At 40.0% G+C, this 23,293-nt stretch overlaps 1 protein-coding gene across 3 annotated transcripts; it reads left to right on the top strand.

Annotated features, from left to right (window-relative positions):
* The first annotated feature begins 766 nt into the window (after positions 1–766).
* Positions 767–21,787, top strand: RHOH (ras homolog family member H). Of its 3 annotated transcripts, none has more exons than XM_071432508.1 (3): positions 767–3,467; positions 4,709–4,813; positions 17,639–21,787. In XM_071432508.1, exon 3 carries the CDS (start codon positions 17,858–17,860, stop codon positions 18,431–18,433), a length of 576 nt encoding a protein of 191 aa, XP_071288609.1. In that variant the 5' UTR covers positions 767–3,467; positions 4,709–4,813; positions 17,639–17,857; the 3' UTR covers positions 18,434–21,787. The 3 variants fall into 3 exon arrangements, with proteins under 3 accessions (XP_071288609.1, XP_071288608.1, XP_071288610.1); XM_071432507.1 differs by having other exon boundaries at positions 767–3,679; XM_071432509.1 differs by lacking the exons at positions 767–3,467; positions 4,709–4,813 and adding an exon at positions 16,077–16,332.
* The last annotated feature ends 1,506 nt before the right edge of the window (positions 21,788–23,293 follow it).

Here is a 23,293-nt window from a genome sequence, read left to right as displayed (position 1 = left end):
GGTATCTCACCCACAATGTTAGATTCCTGAGGAGCCAAAGCCTAAGCTCATGAAGGTGTAGTAAATAACGTGTGAGACTTTTACCAAAATCCGCATAGGAAGTGCTTGTGAGACTGCGTTTTCATTTCCTCTTTCAGATTGAGTGCTCTCGCAATGCGTTATGTGGAAGTAACTGTGCCTGCTCTGCTTTAGAGACTCCCTCAGCAATGCTCTCTGCCATGCCGTGAGGAAGCCTCCCTTGTGCTGAGGTATCTGCTCCTGGGAAGGGAATGACTTCACCCCCAGGCTAAATTGTGTCTGGGTGACCTACCTAATTTCCCCTGTACTGCCCAGGAACTCAGGGGAAAGCAAATAGGCACATCCCAGTTTTCCTAACACACAGCTGGCATCTTGACCACATATATTTTTCCTGCCTCCCTTTGAAAATTATACCAAAAAAGAATTAGGCTCTTTTTTCACAAAATAAGTGTATTTCTTCTTGTGTTTTTTTTATATGTCTGTTGCAGTGGCTAGACATAAGCAACAATTATCTCTCTTTTGTGTAATTTAATGATCATCTGGGACAGGAGAAAGGCTTGTAGGATTAAAGAGTGTCATGGTTTACTTCCTGAGCATTGCACTTACCATGTATCCATGCAGACCAAAATCTGAGCTGAGTGAATCTGAGAACTAAAAGGAACACAGGCGGGGGGACAGGAGCAGCATTCTTCCTTAATCTCAACCCCCTTCTTAACACCAGCAGCTTTCTTTTTTCTCCAAGAGGAACAAAAAGCAGTGGATTAAGAAGAAATGTGACTTTTCTTGTAGACTGACCCATGTCAAGACCCTGGGTAATGTTATTTTACATAACTTCTTATAAACCCTTAGTTACTTGTGGTTTGAGACTTTATTTTTGCTGTCAGCCTACTTCTCAATGCAAGAATAAATTGCAAGCCTTTGCTCCGCCCCTATAAATATTTTCTGCAACAAGATGTTTGTTTCTGAAAGTCACAGATAATGACTCATAATGAGTTTTTTAAAAAGGAGAAGCAATGTATTTTTTAATGTATTCACTATTCTCTCACAGCCAGATGTTCCCCTTCATTGCACATCATGAAGAGGTGTAAAGGAGCCAAAACACTGTGGTAAGAAAGACAAAAAGACTCCCAAAAGCCAATCCAACAACCAACCAAGGATCAAGAGAAACAGGTCAGGTGTCAATTTTGCATCTAACTTTGGAATTACCTACATGTGCATGGAGCTGAGGCTCTTTTGTTGGAGTTCCAGGTCTCTTAGAAGTTAAATAATGGATCAAATGCATGAAGCATGTGTATTACTGAGAAAGGTCTCAAATAAATAAAATTCAACTATTTTTGGGAAGTTATTGGGTCAAGATAGTTCAGGAAATGTAGTGGAGGGAAACGGGTGGAAATCAAGACATGTTAAAACGTGTCTCTTACTCTACAGTTTTGTTTTTTAGCTGAATTCACTCAGTTCAAAAGTTGTTTATGAAGTATTTTACAGATGGATGCACTCTTTCCAAAATGCAAACTACTTAGCCAGATGGCTTCACATCTGGATTAATCTCAGCACAAAATAGAGAAGAGTAGTTGCATTTTTAAGTATCTGCTCTCTGTAGCAGACCTAAAATTGGTGATGATCACCAAAGACATTTATATCAGTATAATTTGCAAATAGTATTGATTTCTCTACTTCTGACAATTCTGAATATTTCTGATGGAAACAGAAATATTCAATTTAACAGTTAGCGTGTCTGATTTGCTTTATCACAGTTGCAATGGAAACTTACTGCCTGATTGCTTAGGCTGCTATTGGGAAACCCAAACCTAGTTAAAAACAGATGAATAGATGTTTAATGTGAAAATGAGGAAACACAAGTTCTCACATAAACTGGTGAAGCGCTGAAGCCCCTTATTCAAAATCTTGTCTCAAACTAAAAGGAAGATTGAAAATTTTAAGAAGATAGGATTCTTAAAATACCTTCTGTGAGCCTTCCTTAACTTCATCACTGTTGATAATTGACTGAATTAATTTCATTTTGCAGGGAAAAGAAACAAATTGATTCTCCAGCCTAAGCATGTTTACATAGGCTATATTCTTTTTATTTTTTGGCACAAACTGCCTTTCATCTACACATAAATTCTCTTTTTGTTTCCGTTTTGCTTTATCTTGTAAACTATTCTGTTGGTTTTTAATCTTTCTTAGAAGCAGTATGACTTTATCTTGGAATGCATTGTACTGTCATAATGTTAATGTGGACCGATTCATTAGCTGTCTTTAGAAAGTTTCCATCCTGCAATGAACATAAAATGCATGGTGTTAGATCTGGATCAGGCAGTCTGTCGCTACTGTTTCGTGGTTAGAGATAATTTCACTGAGCCCAAAATACTTGCTGAAAAGGGCTTGCTTTCCACTTCTGTGCCTCTGGGTTTCAAGGCTGCTTGGGAAGCCAGTGCTTGTCCCTCTGCCTGAGGCCCAGACGTTCCTCTGTGCTGGTCATCTGGGCCCTTCACCTTCAGCGCAGGGCAGCTCTCCTGCTGTGCCAGTGCACCTGGGCTGCTTCAGGAGAATAGGACAGGAGTGCCCTCCCTGCAGTCTTATTGCCTGATCAAAGTGGGCAACCTCTTGTGCTGTTGGATCCTAAAGTGTAGACCATAGACACCTGAAATCCTGAAACTACCATCAGTTTTGCTTTCAGTGTTGTGTAGTTGTGGTGGTAGCTGAAAGTGATGCGGATCTGCCCAGCTCAATTTGTCTGTGCTGGGAAAGGTGGGAGTCTCAATGTCTGTGATGCCTTCACCTGCTCAGCCTCCTTTTGCTGGTAGAATAGAGGACATATATGCTGATAAAATGATACTACTGATCAATCCTGACCAGAACTTCAGAGGCATCCTCACTGAATTACAACAGAACCATGCACACCAATGTTGAATCAGCCCAAAGTGCCTGCCTTGGGTTTTGCACAAAGTTAGTTAATTAAACATGCACACTCTCCTCTGTAAAGGCAGGGCCATATTCCAGGCAGGGCCATATTCCAGGTTGCAGAAAAATCCCAAATGCCATTCTGCTACTGGAGTGTGAATTGCACATAGCCATGCTGGGCAGTTGTTGATCTGCTCCTTTTCTCCTCACACGTATTGAGCTGCTGGGCTGGGCTGTGACATTAGCCCCTGTAGCAGGGAGGAGGCAGCTGCAGGAGCAGCAGAGTACAAAGAGAAAGCTTTCTGCAGCCTGGAGGGTTTGCCTCCCTCCCCCATCTACAAGGTTTTTACATCTGCTCCCATAGTCACCAAAGACAGAAAGATATAGCAACCCACAACAAACCCACAGAGGCAGAGCTGTGAAGCTCTCCCCAGAAAGCTGACTTACGCTAAACCTCTCCACTCCTTCTCGTCACTCTGCATCTGGCTCTGCTGTGACTGCTGCCTCCAGATGAACTAGACCCAGTTGCCTGGACTACTTGGCCTGTAAGCACAGGTGTCTCTGGTTACCTTTAGAGCTTTTGGATTTTTTTGTCTTCTCAATTATATAATTGTTCTAATTTGCTAAAAAAGAAGTCTATCTGAAAAAGCCAGGAACACAGAACACCACTCTTCTTTTTTTCTTCCTTTATCTCGTCTAGGATAGTTGACTTCTTTAACGTTCATTTTCAACAGCCTCTTTCAGCTTCCTGCCTCTGGTGAGTTCATTGCAATTTTTTTTCCCTAGGAGTATTCAGAATCAAATTCAATATATTTTGGTTTATTTTTGTTAATTACTTTTATTAATAAGTTTGTGAAATTGGTTCGCATAATCAGTTTTACTTTTCTGCTAAATACCATCTGTTAAATGCTTGGTGTTGAGATATACAATTACACACTGACCTACATCTTGCATTTTCTGTATTTTCATGTGTTCCAGAGTTTTTTCCCACCTCAGCATAAAAAGGCCTTATATAAAGTAGAAAAAGGGGTGTGAAAAGTTTCCTCCATGTTAACTGATATAATAAAAAGAAAAAATGGGAGTTACTCTCAAGATGGTGGATTTGATTCTGACACTCTTTTCTGTTGTATGAACTATGAACACAGGAGTGATAGACATGTATAAATCTGCAATATTTCAAATGATAGTTTTCTTCCCCATTTGTGAAGTACATCATGCTTCTGAGGAAACTGTTCTGCTTCATCTTAAATATTCCCAAACAAATTTAGATGAAGATTTTATTGTGAGAATTTGAGAAACACGTTCTTAGGAGTGGAGGGAGATTCAAAGTATTTTTAATTTGACAGCATATCTGTGGTTGGCTCTGGCTCCAGCAGCTGCCTGGCCCTGCTGGGTCTAACAAATGCCTGTGCCACCTTCTGAGATGGAGGATTTCCATCTAAATGGCCACGTCTATAACTCTGTGTTCAGGTCCCTCCCATGGCTTCTTCTCTGCTTTCTGATCCAGCTGTGGCATGCTCAGGGTGTGGAGTCCCCTTACAGAACAGTATGTGTGTATGTGCATGTGTGCACATCTGTGCACACCCATTTCCAGATTCTCCTCACAAACCCTGCATCTTCTGATGCTCTAGTGTGATGGAATAGTCTTGTCACATTGCCAATGAGATGCAGTTAATCTGAAAGGTGAATGAGGATAAAGCACATTGAGGCTTGAACCATCTCTCTGACACAAGTCCCTGCAAAAAATCTGAGTGTGGATTTAAGATTTTCTAACTTCTCATTTCAGCTGTGTTTCCACCTTTGGATGGGGCAGGAGTTGAACTGTGGCATCTGGCAGGAGTCAGCTTTATCGTGGGATTTATCCTGAATAAGATACTTGCAGAAGGAAAAGGTAGGGTAAATGAGATAACTTAGTTGTTAACAGTCATAGCTGTCAGCAAATTTTGGTGTCTGTTGCTGTTGGAATAAGGTGGGATTGTGCTGTTTCATATTCCACATTTTCAACCCCACCATTTATGTCAGTGTGGTGTGTTCGTGGTTTTCCAGTAGGAAGAACCATATGTGTATACTTACTTGACTTTAGAATGGGATTTGATATAGTTTTTCTGATATAGTCTGAAGATCTATCATACAAATGGAGTCAGTTCTACGAGAGAAAGTGGGTACAGACTTCATGTGAATACTGTGTTTGAGATTTGGGCAGTAACTGCAAGGTCAAAAAGCCACATATGCACTTGCTTCCTGCTAAAGTTAGAGAATAGGTCTTAGTGAGGCATAATACCAAGTTTTACATTCCTCAGACTGGGTGCTGCAAGCCAGGAAAATCTGTAGGTTTGTAGTTACAGAGAATCAGTGTTTTTATAAGTAATCTGTACTTACTAAATTCCAGAGTAAAGAATTAAATTTAAAAATGGATTTGATTTTCATGTATAGCAAGATTCATAGGCCATCAGCAGAGCAACATGGCTGTAAGTTACTGTAATTTAATCCCATTTTAAGGTAATTTTACTGTGCCAAAGCAGTGTGAAGTCATCTCATAGCAGAAGAGCATCAGGCCTCAAAATGGAGAGACTGGTGCTAAAGTCACATTGCTGGTAACAACTGCTAGTGCCAGGGATGTTAGGGAAATAATCTCTTGTACAGTGAGGGGCAAGTCATATAAACCCTGAGAGAAGTGAGGGGGTGATCTGCAGCACAACCAGAGCACACAGGAAGTGAGCAGCCAGCGTGGTGGCAGTCTCATGGGCTGGCCTGTTTTGTAGAGCAGTGGGTCTGTACCAGCGGAAGCTCCCAAGGAGCTTTTCTTGGTGACACTTTCTGATAACCAGCCAGGAGGACACCCAGGCAGGGAGATGAAATTCTGCTGTTTCTCCTCTGCTTTCGCTGTGCAGTTCTAGATGTATAACAGCAAGTGAGTTAGGCACTTTAATGTAAAAGATCTTCTGTGAAAATTGCCTCTTAACCCCCCTTTTTCTTTATGAAATTTTGGTGCTGTGATTCTATAGTTTTCCCTAAGAAACAGTAGAATGTTACTGAATGCACCATTCAAATGATTAATTTGATTGACATTGACCATAAAATGAAAAATTGGGGATTTTTCTATAGTACTTTTGATTATTGTTTGAAAAGAGATAAAATAAGTAACTGTAAGATTTGCCTTTTTCAAAAGTCTTGGTGTAACACTTTAGACATCACACCACACATTTTAACATCATTCCCAAATTAGATTCTTTTGTTTTTGGCTAGTGGTGTGTGGTTTTATTAAATCTGCAGTTTTCAAATGTTTCCATGCTATGACAACTTACAGCTGAAAAGTATTTTGAGATAACTCCAGCACAACAATTAAGAAAGGAAGTTGGCTGCAGCTGTCTCAAGCCCACTATTAAAGCATTATGGCCTTAAGATGCTGGGCAGACTCACACAAACACAACAAAGCAATGTAGCAACAAAATTTGTGGGATGTAGCCTACCATTAGCTCTTCTCCACAAAACCAAGTAGAGTTTCCTATTTGCTTAGAAGGATATAGTTGTCCTTCAATTTTTATGTCAGTGAAGAACTGGAAAACAGTTCCAATCCACCAGATGGATCAGTGTACAGTGGAAGTTTTGGAGCCTGCAAAACCTCTGTAATGCAGAGTGTGAGTACTGGAAGTCATGGCTACAAACTTTGGTGTATCAGGTCTAATATGAGCAGCTGGCAAAGTGGCAGGGAGCAATAGTCCCAGCAGTCCCAGTCTGTCACTGCTGACAGGGTGGCTGGAGGATGGGGGGAGCACGGTCTGAGCACTTTGTACGCACATGCATTCCCTGCAGAGTGGGTACGGGAGTGGCTCGTGCCCAACCTGGCTTGTGGCCGTGCCCTGTGTTTATCACTGACCCTTTATCACTCCCCCCTGCACAGTTGCCTGCTGCTGCGTCTGCACTGTGTTGCTTTTGCACGAGCAATTGCATTTGCTCTTTGGTTACAGAAGCCAAGGAGAAGTGTAAATTGCTAAGGGATGAGGGTGGGGCTGAACTTGGCATGCTTCTCTTTACCTGACAAAACATATGAACCTGCTGGAAACCACACGAGGATTCTGCTACGGTTTGGGGATTTCTCTATGGGGAGCCATAGTGACCTGTCACGTAGGAAAGACCCAGCATGTGCTGGAAAAGGAGCAAACACCTCTCCTGGCAGAAGCTGGCACAGTGGGCTGTGGTTACATACTGTGCATGATGCCACTTCTCACACACAAGCGTGAGTACCAGTAACTGACACTTGCCAGCTTGAGGTTGTTGTACCATCTGGTGATACCACTTCTCCTCATGAGTGACAGTGTGTTGCTTTTGAAGGTTAGACTGATTTATGTCAAAATATAGGTATAACTGACTCGCCTAATATAAAAGTGTGAGACCAAGACCCCTGTGTAGCTGGGGGTCTCTTTTAGTTGTTTCCTGTGCCGTGGTCATTGAAAGACTATGAAACCTTTCAAACTTGCAAGAAAACTGTTCTTTCCTTTCATTGATAGGCATGCCAATGGACACACAGTCTTCAGCTTGCCTCTTTTATTTCCATCAAAAAACTGTGCTTAAAAACCAGTAAAGACTTAGGAGTTTGAAGTTATTGAGCTACTGATATACCCAAATATCTATTAATTAACCTATCTATTAATTATCTATCTAATTGTCTGTGAGCTTTTGTTTTTCTCACTATAAAAATATATTATGAAACAGCTGTCGTAAAACCCCTTCATGTAATTTCCTTATTCTCCATCAATTTAAATGGGAGTTTTTAAATTCCCATCTCTTTCAGTGGAGGTTTAATTCTGGATGAAAAGCTGTTGGGTAAAGTATCTCTGAGTTTGAATCAAGTCCATCAGGATTCAAAAATAAAGCATGGGAAATGTTCTCATAATGTGCAAACATCTCTCTCCTAAAATATCTCTCTTTTCATATGTATGATCATTTTCATTCAAAATATGTAAAAATCAAGATAATCAAGGAATACTTTCTGTGCTTCCCACTGAAGAACTCTGCATTAAGATTTACTGTAGCATGGGGATTTGCATGATCTTTAAACTGACTGAAAGCCAAGTGGATGTCAGCTATAAATATATGAATGGCTTCTCAAAATACTCAGCTGAAGAATGAGTGAGAAGGATTTTTGTATTACATTTGGTTGTAGAGTCTTTTCTCCTCTTAACCTATTCCATGTGACTGCTGCTGTCTGCAGTATCATATGTTTTATATAAAGGTGGCAAGAGAACAAGATTGTAATGGAATCAGAGGAAAGTAAAGGAAAAAACAGGCACTAAAATATATATTCTGCTCTGGCGTATGGTTGGTGTAAGATATAAATCAATATAAGATCTGAGCTACCAGGTATAACTTGTGCTAATTCCAAAAAAAAAAAAATTTAAAAAAGAAAAGAAAGCTTGTTCCTTTGAAGTTGGGCTTTAATCATAACTATGCACGGAATGTAGGCAGTTTGATGAAGGCAAGTATGCATGCCCATTTTTTAAATCTAATTTTATTTGCTTCAATTAAGGAATTCTTGAGAGGCTGCATGGTAAGAAAAAAAAATCCTGCTTGTATAATGGATATGTATTATTTCTTATTTTATCTGTGTGCTGGATACAGTGTGTGAATACTAAGTCATGGCATAGATTGTGGAAGACAACTCCTTTTTAAAAATGTATTGAAAAAATCAAAAATATAAAAATCATAAATCAACAAATGCAGGACAAGTTATTATAATTGTATGTTTTATATCACACCTGATACTTGAGAAGTCATTATTTCAAAGTAAGGTCTTCAAATTTTTAACATTTTTATGCATATGTGTGCACACACAATTTAAGAACGATATTAAAGATGGCAATTTCCCCGCTATGTGAAATCTGGACTATGATTTTAAACACTCTGATGTATACAGAGACAAGAAAAAGGTTTTTGTTGCTGGCAGTCCTAAGGGGAAAGAGCTAAAATTATCAGGAATTTTCTGTTTTCTAAAATAAATACCCAACCAAATTATTGTTGCTTCTTTTGCTAGCTTTGCTAATGAATGTCCGAAGTTTGACATTCATCACAGCAAAACAAATGGTGACATGCAGTAAATATGAGTTCTTCCTGAATTAAAAACAAGTCATTATTTAGCAAGGTCATTATTGTGTATCGTATTTTAGCAAGGTCATTATTGTGTATTGTTTGATCAACATTATTACTACTCAAAACACCTGTATATCCAACATTTTATTCTTCTCACAAAATATACAAAAATAATCTTCCATGGAAGAGTGGCTAATTCTGTTCTAACATTCTCCGTCTTTACCTCCCACTGAAATCGAACCTGTGCAAATACATAACTTAATGAACACGGAGAACCTCCTTTTTCTCCTGCTTATACCAGGGGGAGAAGATCCAGGCTTGAGAATCTCCTTATTTTGTGCTAGGCATTTTATAAAATCAGAGCAAAATTGAAGAGACTTCTGAAAGTAAAGTTGGAGATCTTGCAAGGGATCCCTTGAGGAAAATGGAGAAATGGTAGGGCAATTTTTAAAGATGTTTTAACATTGAGGAGCATGTTATATCGCCTCTAGCATTCATATATTAGCTTTTAGCTATACTATTACTGTTGATTACTTCGTAGCATTTAAGGGAGCCAGTCAAGAAGATCAAGTAGTGTGGGAACAAGAGAGAGGAGCGCAGTCCTACCACAGGTTAGAGCCAAAACACACAGAAGTCAGCCTTCTCCACTGCAGTGGGCTTGGCACAGGCTCTGAAAGAGGGGAAGCCCTTTTGACTGCAAATGCAAGCATGTCTATGGAGATGCTAGTTTGTTTTAATGATTTATCGTGTCACTCATCTGCATGATTTAATATAAATCCATGCGTCTCCTTAACAACTTATTGTAAAGATGTGTCTAATAAATGTAATGGCTGCATATGCAGCAGAAATATGACAGTTTACAATCGGTGACTATGTAATTTTATATGTAAAATTCTATAAATTACATACCTAGGTTATTGCAAATCCCCATTTAGCACAGCAGTAATCTCTGCTCATGGAGATTGTGCATGGAGGTACATGTGCATACAAATACATATGTACCTGTATGTGGACCATGACTATTTCAATAATGCATCCATTTGATGCAAAATATGTATGTAGGTTTTCAAATGATGGTAAGATATCTTGCCCACAGCATGTTGTTTCCTACAGCAATCTGTAGCAATGTCTTTTGCAATGAATTAATATCAAGGTGTCCACATATATATATGTGTGTGTGTGTGTGTGTGTGTGTGTATATATATGTATATGGACATACACATATGCATGTACATATGGATGTGATTTTTTGTACATGAATGTATTGATTCATCACTGAAATACTTAGATTTTAAATATGCACAGATTTATTTTCAATATTTTTGTGTACCTATATATGTGCATATATGCTTCTATACATCCAGTCTAGCAAATAATGCATCATTCTCTGAGAAATTATGAATGATTATTTAAAAGTAAGAAATGTTAGTTGTGTATGAAAGAGAAATGGATACCTGTGTCTGCAGATGGTAAAAATAAAGAACAAGCAGAAATAGGGGTAGGGTCAGGCTCGCTGGAAAGAAAACACAATAATTGTTGAAGGTTGTAAGTAAAAGAGTACTTCAACAGCCAAAGAATACTTCAACAGCCATGAAAATTTGGGGAGATTTTTAAGAGTTAAATCTATTTTAAAAAATCCTACAAAAATATGTTATCAAAATATGTTGACAAATCAAAAATATGCTTTTTTGATTTGTCTCAAACTTCAAGAAATTTAACTGTGTTGAAAGAGGATGTGGCATGAAAAATTTGAAGTGGTTTGAGGCCCAAACATTTCTACATGTAACTAATTCTACACACACAGTAGTCTGATTAAGGTCAATTACTTAAATATAAAGTGTTTTATATTATCAAGGCTTCAGTTTGGCTAAAATGCAGTTAGAGTTTTTGAAAATTTGCTTTTGACCTGTAAGTCATTTAGGTAGAAAAAGTATTCATAGGTATGTGTGATAGCACTGGAGTCAGCACATAGCACTTTATCCATGTTCATCTGCAAGTGTGTCTGTACCCCCATCTGGACCCAGGAGCAGTTCTGTGTCAGTGTGAAGATATATATAGATATAGATATAGATATATAGATACACATATATATATTTATATGTGTGTGTGTACAGAAACAGTGACTGTGAGGGACAGCAGGCAGACAGATGGCTGATGAACTTCTGTGCTCGAATGTACACATGTGTGACATTTGCTCACCAGCTGCTCCATGTACAGTTGCATCTGTAGTGAAACTCAAAAATTTCTTCTCTGTTTAAGCACAGAGGAGAAAAATTAACACAGAGGAGGGTGGGAAAGAGAGGTGACATATATCCAGTATCCTGCAGAAGGAGAAGGCTAGGCTTACCTAACCTCAGGCATGACATGCTGCTCCATTTCTGGTGACTTTGAGGATATTGGATCGGACTGAGAATGGTTTATGAGCTGGTCCTCTCTGAAGGGATTACTTTCCTACACTTGATTGACCCCAATTTCAGTTTGTAGAGAACATATATACTGAAAATGGATCCCTTTTGAAAATGACCCATAATACCATGAATGCTACATAGTTTGTCATTTACCATGTCATAACCATGGTTTGCCATTTACCATGCCGTAAACATGGAGAAAAATTACTTCAGACTAATGGCTTGAATCTTTAAGTGGGTACTTAGCATTGTCGGATCTCATTGAGTTCTTTTCAGAGATTTAGGATCTTGGATCAGTACATGAGTCTTACAGGCTTTTTGTTAATTTTTGGAGTGGTTCTAATAGTCTGTGTACCTGTGTAATTTGTAAATTGCTGGATCAAGGTGTGATTAGCCACAGAAAGAGGGCTCTTGAAGATAAAAGAAATATTTCCTTTGTCTAATTCTATAATTAGAATGAGAGTTAAATTGTTTTTCTCAGCAACTATAGTGAATTGAATAGATCTCTAGATATGTTGTTATCCATTGCTTATGTATTATTATAGGTAGTATTACTAAAGAAATTAAATTAAATTTTATGAAATATAAGATAGCTCATTAAATCGTTTTATATGTATGTGCAATGTGTAAGCATGTGTTTCAATGTATATATTTTGTTACACAAAAACTTTCATCCCTTTACTAGGACTTCACATCTCATTTAATCTTGTAAATAACATCGGTCTGTGTTCGTTGTTGTTTCATATAAAGATTTCACAGTCTCAATATGAGGAAATTTGCTTTAAATCTGATAACTTGAGTTCCCTTGCTAATAATAAAGTTGACAAGATTACTGAATATTTGATGATAAATCTTTCTCTTCATTTGCAGTGGTTAAAACTGCCAGAGAAAGAAACAGAGGTATTTTCAGGTGTTGTCTTGATCCAGAAGCGATTTTTTGCAAAGGTTTCTAAAAAAGTGGTTCTCTAGTTTCTCGAAATTTCATAAATTAGAAATTAAACCCAAAATTCAGTTTGTTTTTTTTTTAACAAATAAAATACTGAAATTTGAAAACAGGAACAGATTTCAGTTTCGTGAACAAGGGAGTGAAAGAAAAATTTCCAAGTTTTTATGTCTGCAAATTTTTTTCATTCTGGAAGGAGATTGTTTTTGAGATGACAAGACATCCTGGCTTTGAAAATATGGGGTCATTGCATTTTGCTTGCTTTTCTAACTTTAGAAAGGCATTGAAGAAATTATTGTTCTTAAGGATAAAATATCTGTATAAAAGCTCTCATCCAAGCTTCTAAGTATCCTTTCAATTCTTTAAAAGCACCTTGAAAGATAATCTGGCAATTAATCTGTCAGTATTGCAAATATATCAGACAGCTGAATTATTCTGCCAATGAGTGACCTGCCACCTTTCTCTTGGGCCAAAGAATAGTGATGACCCCTGTGGTAGCCACCTTAGGAAGTGAATGAGTTCAATGGAGATTTTTTGGTGGAGTAGTTTGGGGAAAAGATGCAGCACCTTGAAAAGGTACAGGCTGTGAGCCAGTGGTGCTGCCACTGAATGCCACTACGGACTGAAACGCTGACACTCTCTGAGGTGGATGGAGGCTGATTGGCAAGACAGGGCTAGAGATCAAAATTGTCTTGAAAGGAGTTAAGAAAATAGGAGGCAGCTAATGCAAATGTCAGAGAATCAGCTGAGTGAATGCATGACAGTGCAGCAAGGATTTGTTTACTTGCAGTCTCCAGACTGCAGCTGATGGATTAGTTTTCAGAAGACCTGTGCTGTGGAAGCAATCTGGAGGTTTGTATCTGAATGGAGCAAGTACACCTCATCCACAGAGCTGAAAAGCAGGCAGTGTGACCTTGACAACCTGGTGATCTAGCAGAGTGTCCAAACTGGAGTCACAACAGCCACAGTTTCTGTGTCACAAGGGGCCGCATCTTCTGGGTGCTGTCACTAACCAGGCAGCAGTGTCTCTGCCCTGTGTTGATTCCTGCCAGCCTTCCTCCTCCTCCTTCTGCTTGCAGGAGTTTTCTCAGGCTCTGTCCATGCCCTGCAGTGCCCACTGTGCCCATGGAGGTGAAGGTGTAAAGCTGGACACTCTTCTGGTCAGTGAGGGTAGTCTTTGTGCCTCCTTCCTCTCCTTGAGAGCGTTTAGCTAAGGGAATTGAGGAGAGTTCTTACATATCTGTGGTGCAATTGCAAGGAGCAGTGGTTACAGTCAGCACATTGGAGAAGAACTGTAGGCACTGTTTTGCAGACCCCACCTCTGTGTGAGGTGGGATTTAAAAGAGCAGAGTAGGTAGGCAAAGACAGTATGTACATTCAAGTATTGCACAGCTGGTGGAAGTATCTCCGGTGGTTTCAACCTCTTCTATTAGTCTAAATATTTTAATATCCTTGCCATGTCAAGTCTCTTCAAGAACTAGCATACACAGTGCTCAAACTGAAAAATTAATCTGCTGTTATCCTGACATAAACAGGACCTCTGCTGAGATGTAATTGAGGTAGGGAGTGGATAATGGCAATAATAGTTAGCATGTTAACTGCTTTAATTCTCTGAAGCACTTTGTGACTGATCCAAAAAGCTGGTTGTTTGCTTGCATGGTTTGTTTATGTATGAGCTAATTCCATTGAAATTCCAGCCTACCTGAGTGTGCACTATCAGGATCTAAGAGAGGTTTTGAAATTGGAGTTCCTGACTGTTTTTATTTTCCCCTATCATAAGATGCTGTCTATCCCCTGGAGATGTTTAGCCATAGCGAGTCATGCTCACAATGATCTTATAGTAGATGCCAGAGATATTCTTGGCATAAATGACAATCCCATTTGGTCCAGCTGATAAACTTACCCCTTTTGATGTAGTAGTCCTGCTTTCCTTTGTTAGTAGAGCTCTTTCAACAAATACCAGATTAGTTTTTCATGGGATGTGTATTCACTTGAATCCTCTACCTGCGAAGAGCTCGGTGCTGCTGTGCTCTGCTTTTCATCCCATCCCATTGCAGGCTGGCAACCCCACTCACCTTCTCTGTATGGTATTCAGCCATGAGCAAGTGTGAGGCATTTTACCTGCATGAGATTGCTGAGGTGCAACTCAGACACTGCCCAAGAGCAACTGTTGTAGGGCTTCTTGTGCTCACACCCCCAGTGAAGTCCGAGATCTCTGTAACCACACACTAGTGCCTGTATTCCAAAGACAGAGGGAACAAAACCTGAAGTTTACTAAAGATCACTACTCAGCATGACCACACAAGAATCAGACATACATTCTTATACCTAGTGATTTTATAAAAGGTCTTATCTTACTATTCAAATAATATCTTCTCTTGTTATGAGTGATGAAAGCATAAACCAAAAAAGCATAAAAGAAGATAGACGTTTATATATTGAATTCCATATACAAAATGATCTTAATAAAGTCGGTAAATTTTTGAAAATCAAATTGTCGGATTAAAAAAAAAGCCTCCACAGCTTAGACTCCATCTCTGATTTGTGAGCAGAAGGTTTTCCGCAATCTTGTAATGGTTGTAGCACACTGTGCTGTCGGACCAAGACAGAATATGAGAGAAAGGGACAAAAACTTTTGCAAATATTTATAAAACTGATTGTATACTGAGGCACAGAAGTGTCCAGTACTGTCTTTAAAGGACACTTTGAAGTACTGCTTTTTAAAGGACACTGCTTTTTGTTGATGCTTAATCAAGCATTTTCCTTCCAGTGAGGTGAACTTGTGTAATTATTTTAATACAGTAATGCTGCTCTTACCCTGAGGCTGCAACAAGGACCAACTATGTGCCTAATTACAGATAATGCTTCAATATGCACCTATGTAGTCCCAATTATATATGGAGGCACATTTGTTGTTAACAAATGCAAGACCAGGACCATTGAAGGCAATTTGTCCACAGGATCACAATATGGACCTTGTTATATACCAGGGTTTTTTATTATTCACTGATGGAATATAGAACAATATCATTTGCTTTGAAAACAATTCTGCACTGTCGCAGTGGAATATTTCAACATCTTGTATTGTCTGTCAACTAGCCATATTCACTAGTCCTTAATATCTCTGTCAATCTTTTATAATTTTTATATTTTCAAAATAACCAGCATAATTTGATCTGGTCATCCACAAGTTGAGTGCCAGAACAATCCTTTTATCTCTCTTTCTCTGTTTTGGCATTTATGAAATTGCAAAAGTCATGCTTTGGACATCCTTATTTCCCCCACATTCCAATGTGCACAAAATAATTCATCTGAAGGCACTGAGGACTCCTCGCACCAAAGAAATGTTTGTTCTGAAAAGGATACTTGGTACATGGAAACTTTCTCTGAGAATATGCAGCTTTGTCTGAATAGGACATTGCTGTCCTGTGGTGAAATTGAGGTGTTTTCAAGCTATACTGCTGACCCAATTTTGAAATAGAATACTCTGAAAGAGAGATTATGATTCATATAAGCAATTTGAATGTTTATCCTACAGATGCTTTTTGAATTTTTCATAGATGTGTTTTGTAAAGGTCTTGTTTAGTTCCCTTGAGAGCTTGTTTGGAGAACATAGAAGACAAGAGGGTGGAGTTAGATCTAATGAATCTTTAAAAGCAAATTTTCATCTGCTGCCACTAAAACTTGAATTCATAGTGCAGCCTGTTTCCCGGCAGCCAGGAATGCCGTGAAGCAGCCTCAGCCTCCATCCCAGTTCCTAGAAGCGAGCGGCAGTCAGAGCCGCGGTGTCGCTGGCAGGCCAGGAAGCGCCGTGTGTTGCAATGGCTCCTGTAGATACGGTAACCCGAGCGCGCACAGGGACAGCCCGCAGGCCTGGGGCCACCTTTATAAAGCAGCGAGCTCCGGCCACACATCTGCCGGCAGCCGGGCCATGAGGTGGGAGATGCAGGTGTGCCAGCAGCACCAGAGGAGGTAGGGCATGGCCTCCGCACAAAACGAAAGCAGGACAATAGCAGTTGTCGGTACCTGTAAAATGTTCTCTTTAAGCTCATTTAGCACTTTCCCTTTGTGTTTCCCCCTTTGTGGAGTAAGCCAAAGCTTGAAGTGTTTTCTAGAAATAAAGGGGGAGGAGGTGGTGTGTTAGGGTACTGAAAGTGGAGAGCCTTACAGTAAAATACAGTATATGCCCTTTGTGGCCATCATTTATATCTGTGCAAATAGCCTTCAGCTGGGATGTCTCTCTACATATATGAAGGAAACAGAAATATATTATTTATGTAAAAAACACATGACATTTTGAAATTATGCAGTGATACTTTCTTTTTAATTACTCTTGTTCATCAGAACTAATTTGTCTTCAGTTTTGCTGTTAGTGATTTTCGGAGCATCTTGCGTGTCACCCTGTGTGAGCAGTGAATCTTGCACACAGTTAGTGGGGAAGAAACAAATGCTTTCAAAATAGGAAAATTTGACTGAATGCTGGCAGGAGCTCAAAAGCAATTACATACTCTGAAGAGTACTCTTAGTTCAGTTTTACAAGGGAGTAAATGCCAGGACAGTTAAATTCCCTTCAAAAGAAATTTTTACTGGGGCAAGCATCGGTAATGGGGCTTTCTTTGGCTTGTGTTTCTTGATTGTTGAAAGCGATTTTTAAGAAAAAAATTAAGCTGTTCTTGGGTTTGTTTTTTTTCTGTGAATCTTTCTTTGCTTTTAAAAATTGTTCAGGTTCATGTGAATTGAGAGTCACTCCTGAAGTCTTTGCTTCCTCATTGTCACAAGTGGTTCTGTGTTAGTGTTTCATATGGGATTGTTTAAAAAGTCAAATTGGTTAGCAAAGAGCTTTTTTTTCTCCTGACTACCTCTACAGAGCGTGGCTACATTTTCAAGGGAATCTGAACTGATCATTTAGGGATTCAGGATTCTGTCATTCTTGGTGAAAGTCAGAGGCAGGGAATGTCTCACAGCGTATTAGTAGCAGTTATATAAAAGTTAAATTAATTTTATTAGTCTCTAGACAATTGGAAGGAAAAAATAGCTTGTGTCAGTGGAAAATGGTAATAGTGCTAAGACTGTTAGCCCCTGTGGAGCAGTGAGAAGGTTATTTATGTGAATGGCTGTTGCACACATAGCTGGCTGGGAGGAAATAGAAAAGTTCATCATCCTCAGTGAGGGCTACTTGCCATACCTGTCCAAAGATGTGTCCAGGCATCTTCATCTTGATGAGGAATGGTTTGTTCTCTGTGGGTTATAAATGTTACATTTTATTTTTGCTTTCCAGAAACGTCATTTGACTCATTGAAGATTTAAAACCAACAGAGTCATGTGGGAGAAAATGAAATTTTAGTCTCAAGTGGCAGAATCGAGTCATAAGAAGTAAAGAGATTTGGATGGTTTCTCACTAAATGGAAATTATATAGAAGGCTTCTAAGACCACTGCATCTCTCCATCCCGCTCGTGCTGCACAGAGACTGCACTCTTGGCCTTGGACGTTAATAAAATGCTGGATTCAGTCAAGTGTGTTCTGGTGGGAGACTCTGCCGTTGGGAAAACATCTCTCCTGGTACGTTTCACATCTGAGACTTTTCCAGATGACTACAGACCCACTGTATATGAAAATACTGGCGTGGATGTCTTCATGGATGGTGTACAGATCAGCTTAGGTCTTTGGGACACATCTGGCAGTGATGCCTTTAAAGGCATTCGCCCCCTCTCCTACCAACAGGCAGATGTGGTATTAATGTGCTACTCGGTGGCAAACCATAATTCCTTTCTGAACCTGAGGAACAAATGGATCAGCGAGATCCGCAGCCATTTGCCCCGCATCCCCGTTTTGGTGGTCGCCACTCAGACGGACCAGCGGGACATGGGTCCCTACAGCTCCTCCTGCATCAGCCCTATAGATGGAAAGCGGCTCGCCCAGGATGTGCGAGCCAAAGGCTACTTGGAGTGCTCTGCCCTCAGCAACAGGGGAGTGCAGCAGGTGTTTGAGTATGCTGTGAGGACAGCGGTCAACCAAGCCAAAAGGCAGAACAGGCGGAAGATCTTCTCCATTAATGAGTGCAAGATCTTTTGAGGACTGTCAGCAGTGGTTTTGCTCACGTTTGTTCTTTCTGTTTTCTCACAAAGACGCTGCAGCAGAGGAAATGGGAGGTGAATCAAAGGAGGGCTCCTGGCAGGACCACAGTGCAGGTGCCTATTTATGAAACAGGTGTGCTCTTTATCTGAGCCTCTTCCCTCCAAAACACATGTGTGCTATCTTGAAAAATGAAAGGTGCATACCCTTATTCACAAGCCTGTGTTTGGACTTTGCAAGCCTGAACTGCAGCAGGCCTAGCCTGCAGATTGGCAGATAACAGCAGTACTGATTTTGTTTTTGTTTCTGTCAATGTTCCTCAGTTGTTGGTTTGTCTGCATCTGCATTTATTTAATGACAAAATTGTGCCTGGATCAGTCCCCACCTCTGTACTTGTGGATTTTTTTTTTTTACTTAAGAATGTAGTGTATAAAAGCTGACCAATGTGTATTTTATTTAGAGAACTCTTGGATATATTGTTGAAAATTACAAAAGTTTGTTTTAATATTTTGGTGGTTCTCCCTTTAGCTAACCACAGAAATGAATTGTCCTATCCATGTAATAAATGGCCTGCAGGCAAGCCTTAGACTTGCCTGAGTCATTGCATAACGGTCATCAGTATGACCAGCATAGGAATAATCAAAACTTAGTGACATTTGACAGCTGTCTCCTGCAGTTTTGTGAGATTTGTTACCTTAATATTGTTCCTCAACAATGTGGTCAAAGGTGGGAAACTAATCTGATTCTTCCTAGACTTCACTGGCTTACAACCTCAGGGCTTGCAGACAGGGTTGGTTTAGACATATGGTTGGGCTGGCAGGGATGAATCTGTGCTAGCATCACCTCTGTTGTCCCTGCTGTAATTCTGGAGACAAAAGATTTCAGTCTCCAGAGATGGAAGATATTTTTTCATGAGCACTTATATTCTTATATATTTTTAGTACACTTTGTTTCAAAGCAGTGGTTTTAGTGGAACCAGTCACCAACATCAGTAAAAGATTGAGTACAAAGCAAGGTTGACTTTAGAATGGCTAAATGACATTTTTTTTTGAGTTTGCATACTAAGTATAATTGCCTAGGTTGTATCCAAGTAAGACTGAAACAGGCTTTACATCCTGGGGAACCTGTCAAGTCTAGGAGCCAAGTCCTGATGGATGTAGTGGGGCCAAGTTACCCTTCTACACACAAAGGCAGGCTAAGGAAATGGAAACTTCAGGTGTGTAAGAGAACTCTGCTAGAAGATGAAGAGGGCTCAAGCCACAATGCTGTACATTCCTTGTGAATTGTGGTGGTCCCCTCCTCCTCATATTATCTGTCCCCTCTGTCCTGCACCCCCTCTCAGGTCTTGCAGATCTGTCTCATCCCAAGAGAATTTCTTACTGCAGCAAGATTTTCTTTGTCCCTTTTCCTGTCCTTCAGCTAGCTAGGAACTAACCTTTGAGGTGGTTATAGCACGATGCCATAAAAGGTAGGATTATCTCGCCTGTGATGTAGGTGAGCAAGTGTTTACCCAGTGAGCACCTTGATTACCAGTGGGACAATCACAAACCCAGTGTTGTGATTGTCCCACCAGCTTCTAGACTGTTGAATATTTACCACTCATCAACCTGATTATAAGGGAGGCTTCTGATCATAAAAACATCCCGTTCTCATCTGAGGTTTTTATATCAGCCTTAAATCTTTACAAACTTCTGCATCTGAGCACACAAGACAGGGACTTCTGTTACCACCCATCTTCCCTAAATTCTTCTCTTTCCTACTTCTCTTTCTTCTCAAGTGTTGATTTGTTACTGAAACACTAAAACTGACATATTTGTAAAAGAATCTGAATGGCATTGTACTTGTGTAGAGTTACACAAGTGTCCAAGTATTTGCGGTCCTTGGTTAAAAATCTTTTAGCTTTTGGGAGAAATACTCCTCTACACGTCAACTCTTGCGACACCTCTCCACTGGAAGTCTTAGGTTTTGTAACTCTAATTTAAAAGTAGCCATTGTTACAGTTTGAATATTAAAGATTGCATGAAAAATGTCGTGTTATGATTTTTCAAATCTGTTACATCTGGGGACATTTTTGTTATGTTCCCTACTCCACACTAATGGATTGAATACCTGGTTTCAACTATTTTTAAGACATGTTTTTTCCAGAATGCTCTATTCAGTTCTCTTTTTTTTGCCCCCTCGGTGGGTTAAAGTCTGTTTACAACAGTTGATGCAGTTGTTGTGTGCTGAAGAGCAGTAATCACCAGGTGAGAATGCTGTGTTGTGGTATCTACCACAAAGTGCCACATTCGGGCACCAAAAGGCTCCACTGAATTGTTATCACAGACTAAGCCAGACAAAGGTGTAACTGAAAATCTCATCTGTATTAGCTTCACAAAACTTGTTATGGTGTGTTACAAAATAAAGAAATTGATGTCTGTTGCAATTCAGTGAAGCCAGGTGGATAGGCTTCTTTGAGATGTCTGAACTGACGATACAGGGTACACAGGAAATGTAGGGATGGCTTGATATACTCTTGATAGTGCATTCTAGAGCCAGGGCAAAGTGTGAGGCCACTGAAAGCCAACTGATTTTTAAAATCAATTTGGAAAGAGTATAAAGTAATGGGGATTTTGGTTTCATGCTCTGTGAAAAAAACAGTTCAAATTTTCACAGCCTGGTTATTTTCAGATTCTCAAAGCCAAGAGACACTTTTCACTGGGAGCAAACTGTGAAGCACATATATTTTAGTGCCTGTAATGCAGTTTTCCGTGAGCTATAGAACCCATGTACTCAGAAAGTGTGGTAGCTCCAAACAGAGGTTGAAATCTGGACACAGCAGAACTCAGCTGAAGATTTGGCCCAGTGGTATATTGAGGTTTGCACCTTGCACAACTTCAGCCCTGTTCTCTGTGGTGGGAACAATGAGGGACTACTGAGGTCTCCTGTGAAACCCTTCCAGGGTGGTTTTGCTTGTGTTTACTTGGGTAACAGGGTCCCTGGGTACTGTTTAGAGGTTAAAATCTGTCTCTGGTACTTAAAATACATTAAAATGACACATGTGGCTTTTCAATTTCTTTTGCTTTGAAAAACAGAAAAACAGAAAAAATGTTCAGCCCTGCCTCAGTTGGGTCAAGCTTTCAGCCGAGAGAAAAGACCTTGCCCAAATATTCTCCTTCTGTCTTCTCAAACAGATCCCTTTCCATTTGTTGTTCTGTTGCCAATCTTCTTTTTGCTTGTTATTAAAACAGGTTAACAGTTTTATTTAAAAAATAATTATTTTGAATACAGATTTCCCAGTACTTGATATGCAGCACACAATAGAAATATTTTCTACAAGTAAACAGTAAAAATATGTTTCAAATCATCACTCTTGCCCCCCCCCCCCCCCCCCGATTTTTCTTGGAGAAAATTATTCAAGCTTGGTAGATATAATTGATACAGTTTTGCCTGATATTTGCAATTAACAGTTTGCAAATTTTTGTGCAATTTTTGTGGGAATTCTGTGTTTACTAAAGTCTGTGAACACAAACTAGCTGATACTTGTGTTAATAAAGAAAATGTGTTTAAAGGACTCTATATATGACACCATTATAAAAGAAATCACCAGAGGGATCAGACATGAAGGAAAAAGAAATGTCAGCACTCTCTACATCTCAGCGTTTCCTGTATTACTATAGCATTTGAGTGAATGCAGCCATTAGAATAATTTCCAATAAATAGGGCAATCCATGTCTTTTTAGCACTTTCTCCTAGTGCTTTGGTTGCACACAGCTCAGGTTAATATAAAAGGAATAAAAAGCTTCATTTCAGAACATCAGAATGCTTGTCTGCTCTTGCCTTTGTGAGCAAGTTAGCTACCTTAACTTAATTACAAGTCAGTTCAGCTTCTTAAACAAGCCAGACATGACCACAACTGGATTAGCCAAGCTCCCTTGCTCTGAAATGACAATAATGAATTTATGTCCCTGAAGATGAGGAAATGTGTTTTACCTCTCAGAGATTTCCTTCACAATGGGAAGAGCTGACCAGTTATCAGCATGTACCTCTCATGGCAGACCTGTGTGCCCTTCACCTTGTGCTCTGAACAGCCAGTTATTGAAAACAAAATTCAGGGGGGAAATGACTGGTTTTGTGTATCTAGGTGTTCATATTATATAGCTGCTTAACTACAGCTGTGGTGGCCTTTCCACTGGCCTGGACCTCTTGCTGCACTGTGATGTGACACTACAGCCTCTGAGTGTCAGCAGGGTCCCTGTCACTCGGGAGGCAGAAGAACATCACGACCAAGCTGCCCTGTGTATTCAGCAGGACAGAGGAGATGCTCCTCGGGACTCCTCTTACCTGCATCGTAGGCAACTGCCCTACTCTGCAAACAGAGCTGGCCCTGCCTTAGTCAGACTTCTGTCACTTGCAGGTGGCCTTGCAGTAACACATTTATTTTGTGTGCCATTTCTAAAATCAGTGTCAGTATCCAAGTCATTGCCAGAGCCTGGCTTCTGCAGCTGCTGTTGTACTGGTAGCTGGACTCCAGCTGCTGCATTTTGGAAGTAGGAGGAGGGGGGATGTCTCAAAGCACTGAGATGTCTCAAAGCACTGATGTCTCAAAGCACTAAACCCTGTGGCACATCCCTTCCTGAGTGTGGGAAGCTGGCCTCCAGCCTTGCATGAGCTGTGAGTTATTAGCAAGCAAAAGAATAGCTATTGCTGCCTTTCTGGTTATGAAGTGAATGAGTGACATGTCTGTCTCAGGTCTTTCACAACCACCCTGCACAAGGCTGGCAGGGGCATTTCTGTCGTTGCTCCTCTCAGCCTGGTATGATTCATAGAGGGCGGAGCAGCAGGGCACGGGCTATGTGTGGTGCTGTGGCTGTTTCTGTC

Source organism: Agelaius tricolor, unplaced genomic scaffold (genome assembly GCF_023055355.1).
Source record: "Agelaius tricolor isolate 1412-34295 unplaced genomic scaffold, bAgeTri1.0.p SCAF_8, whole genome shotgun sequence".
Taxonomy (NCBI): domain Eukaryota; kingdom Metazoa; phylum Chordata; class Aves; order Passeriformes; family Icteridae; genus Agelaius; species Agelaius tricolor.
The sequence above is the reverse complement of the archived record's forward strand: the minus strand, read 5'-3'. Positions and strand labels throughout refer to the sequence as shown.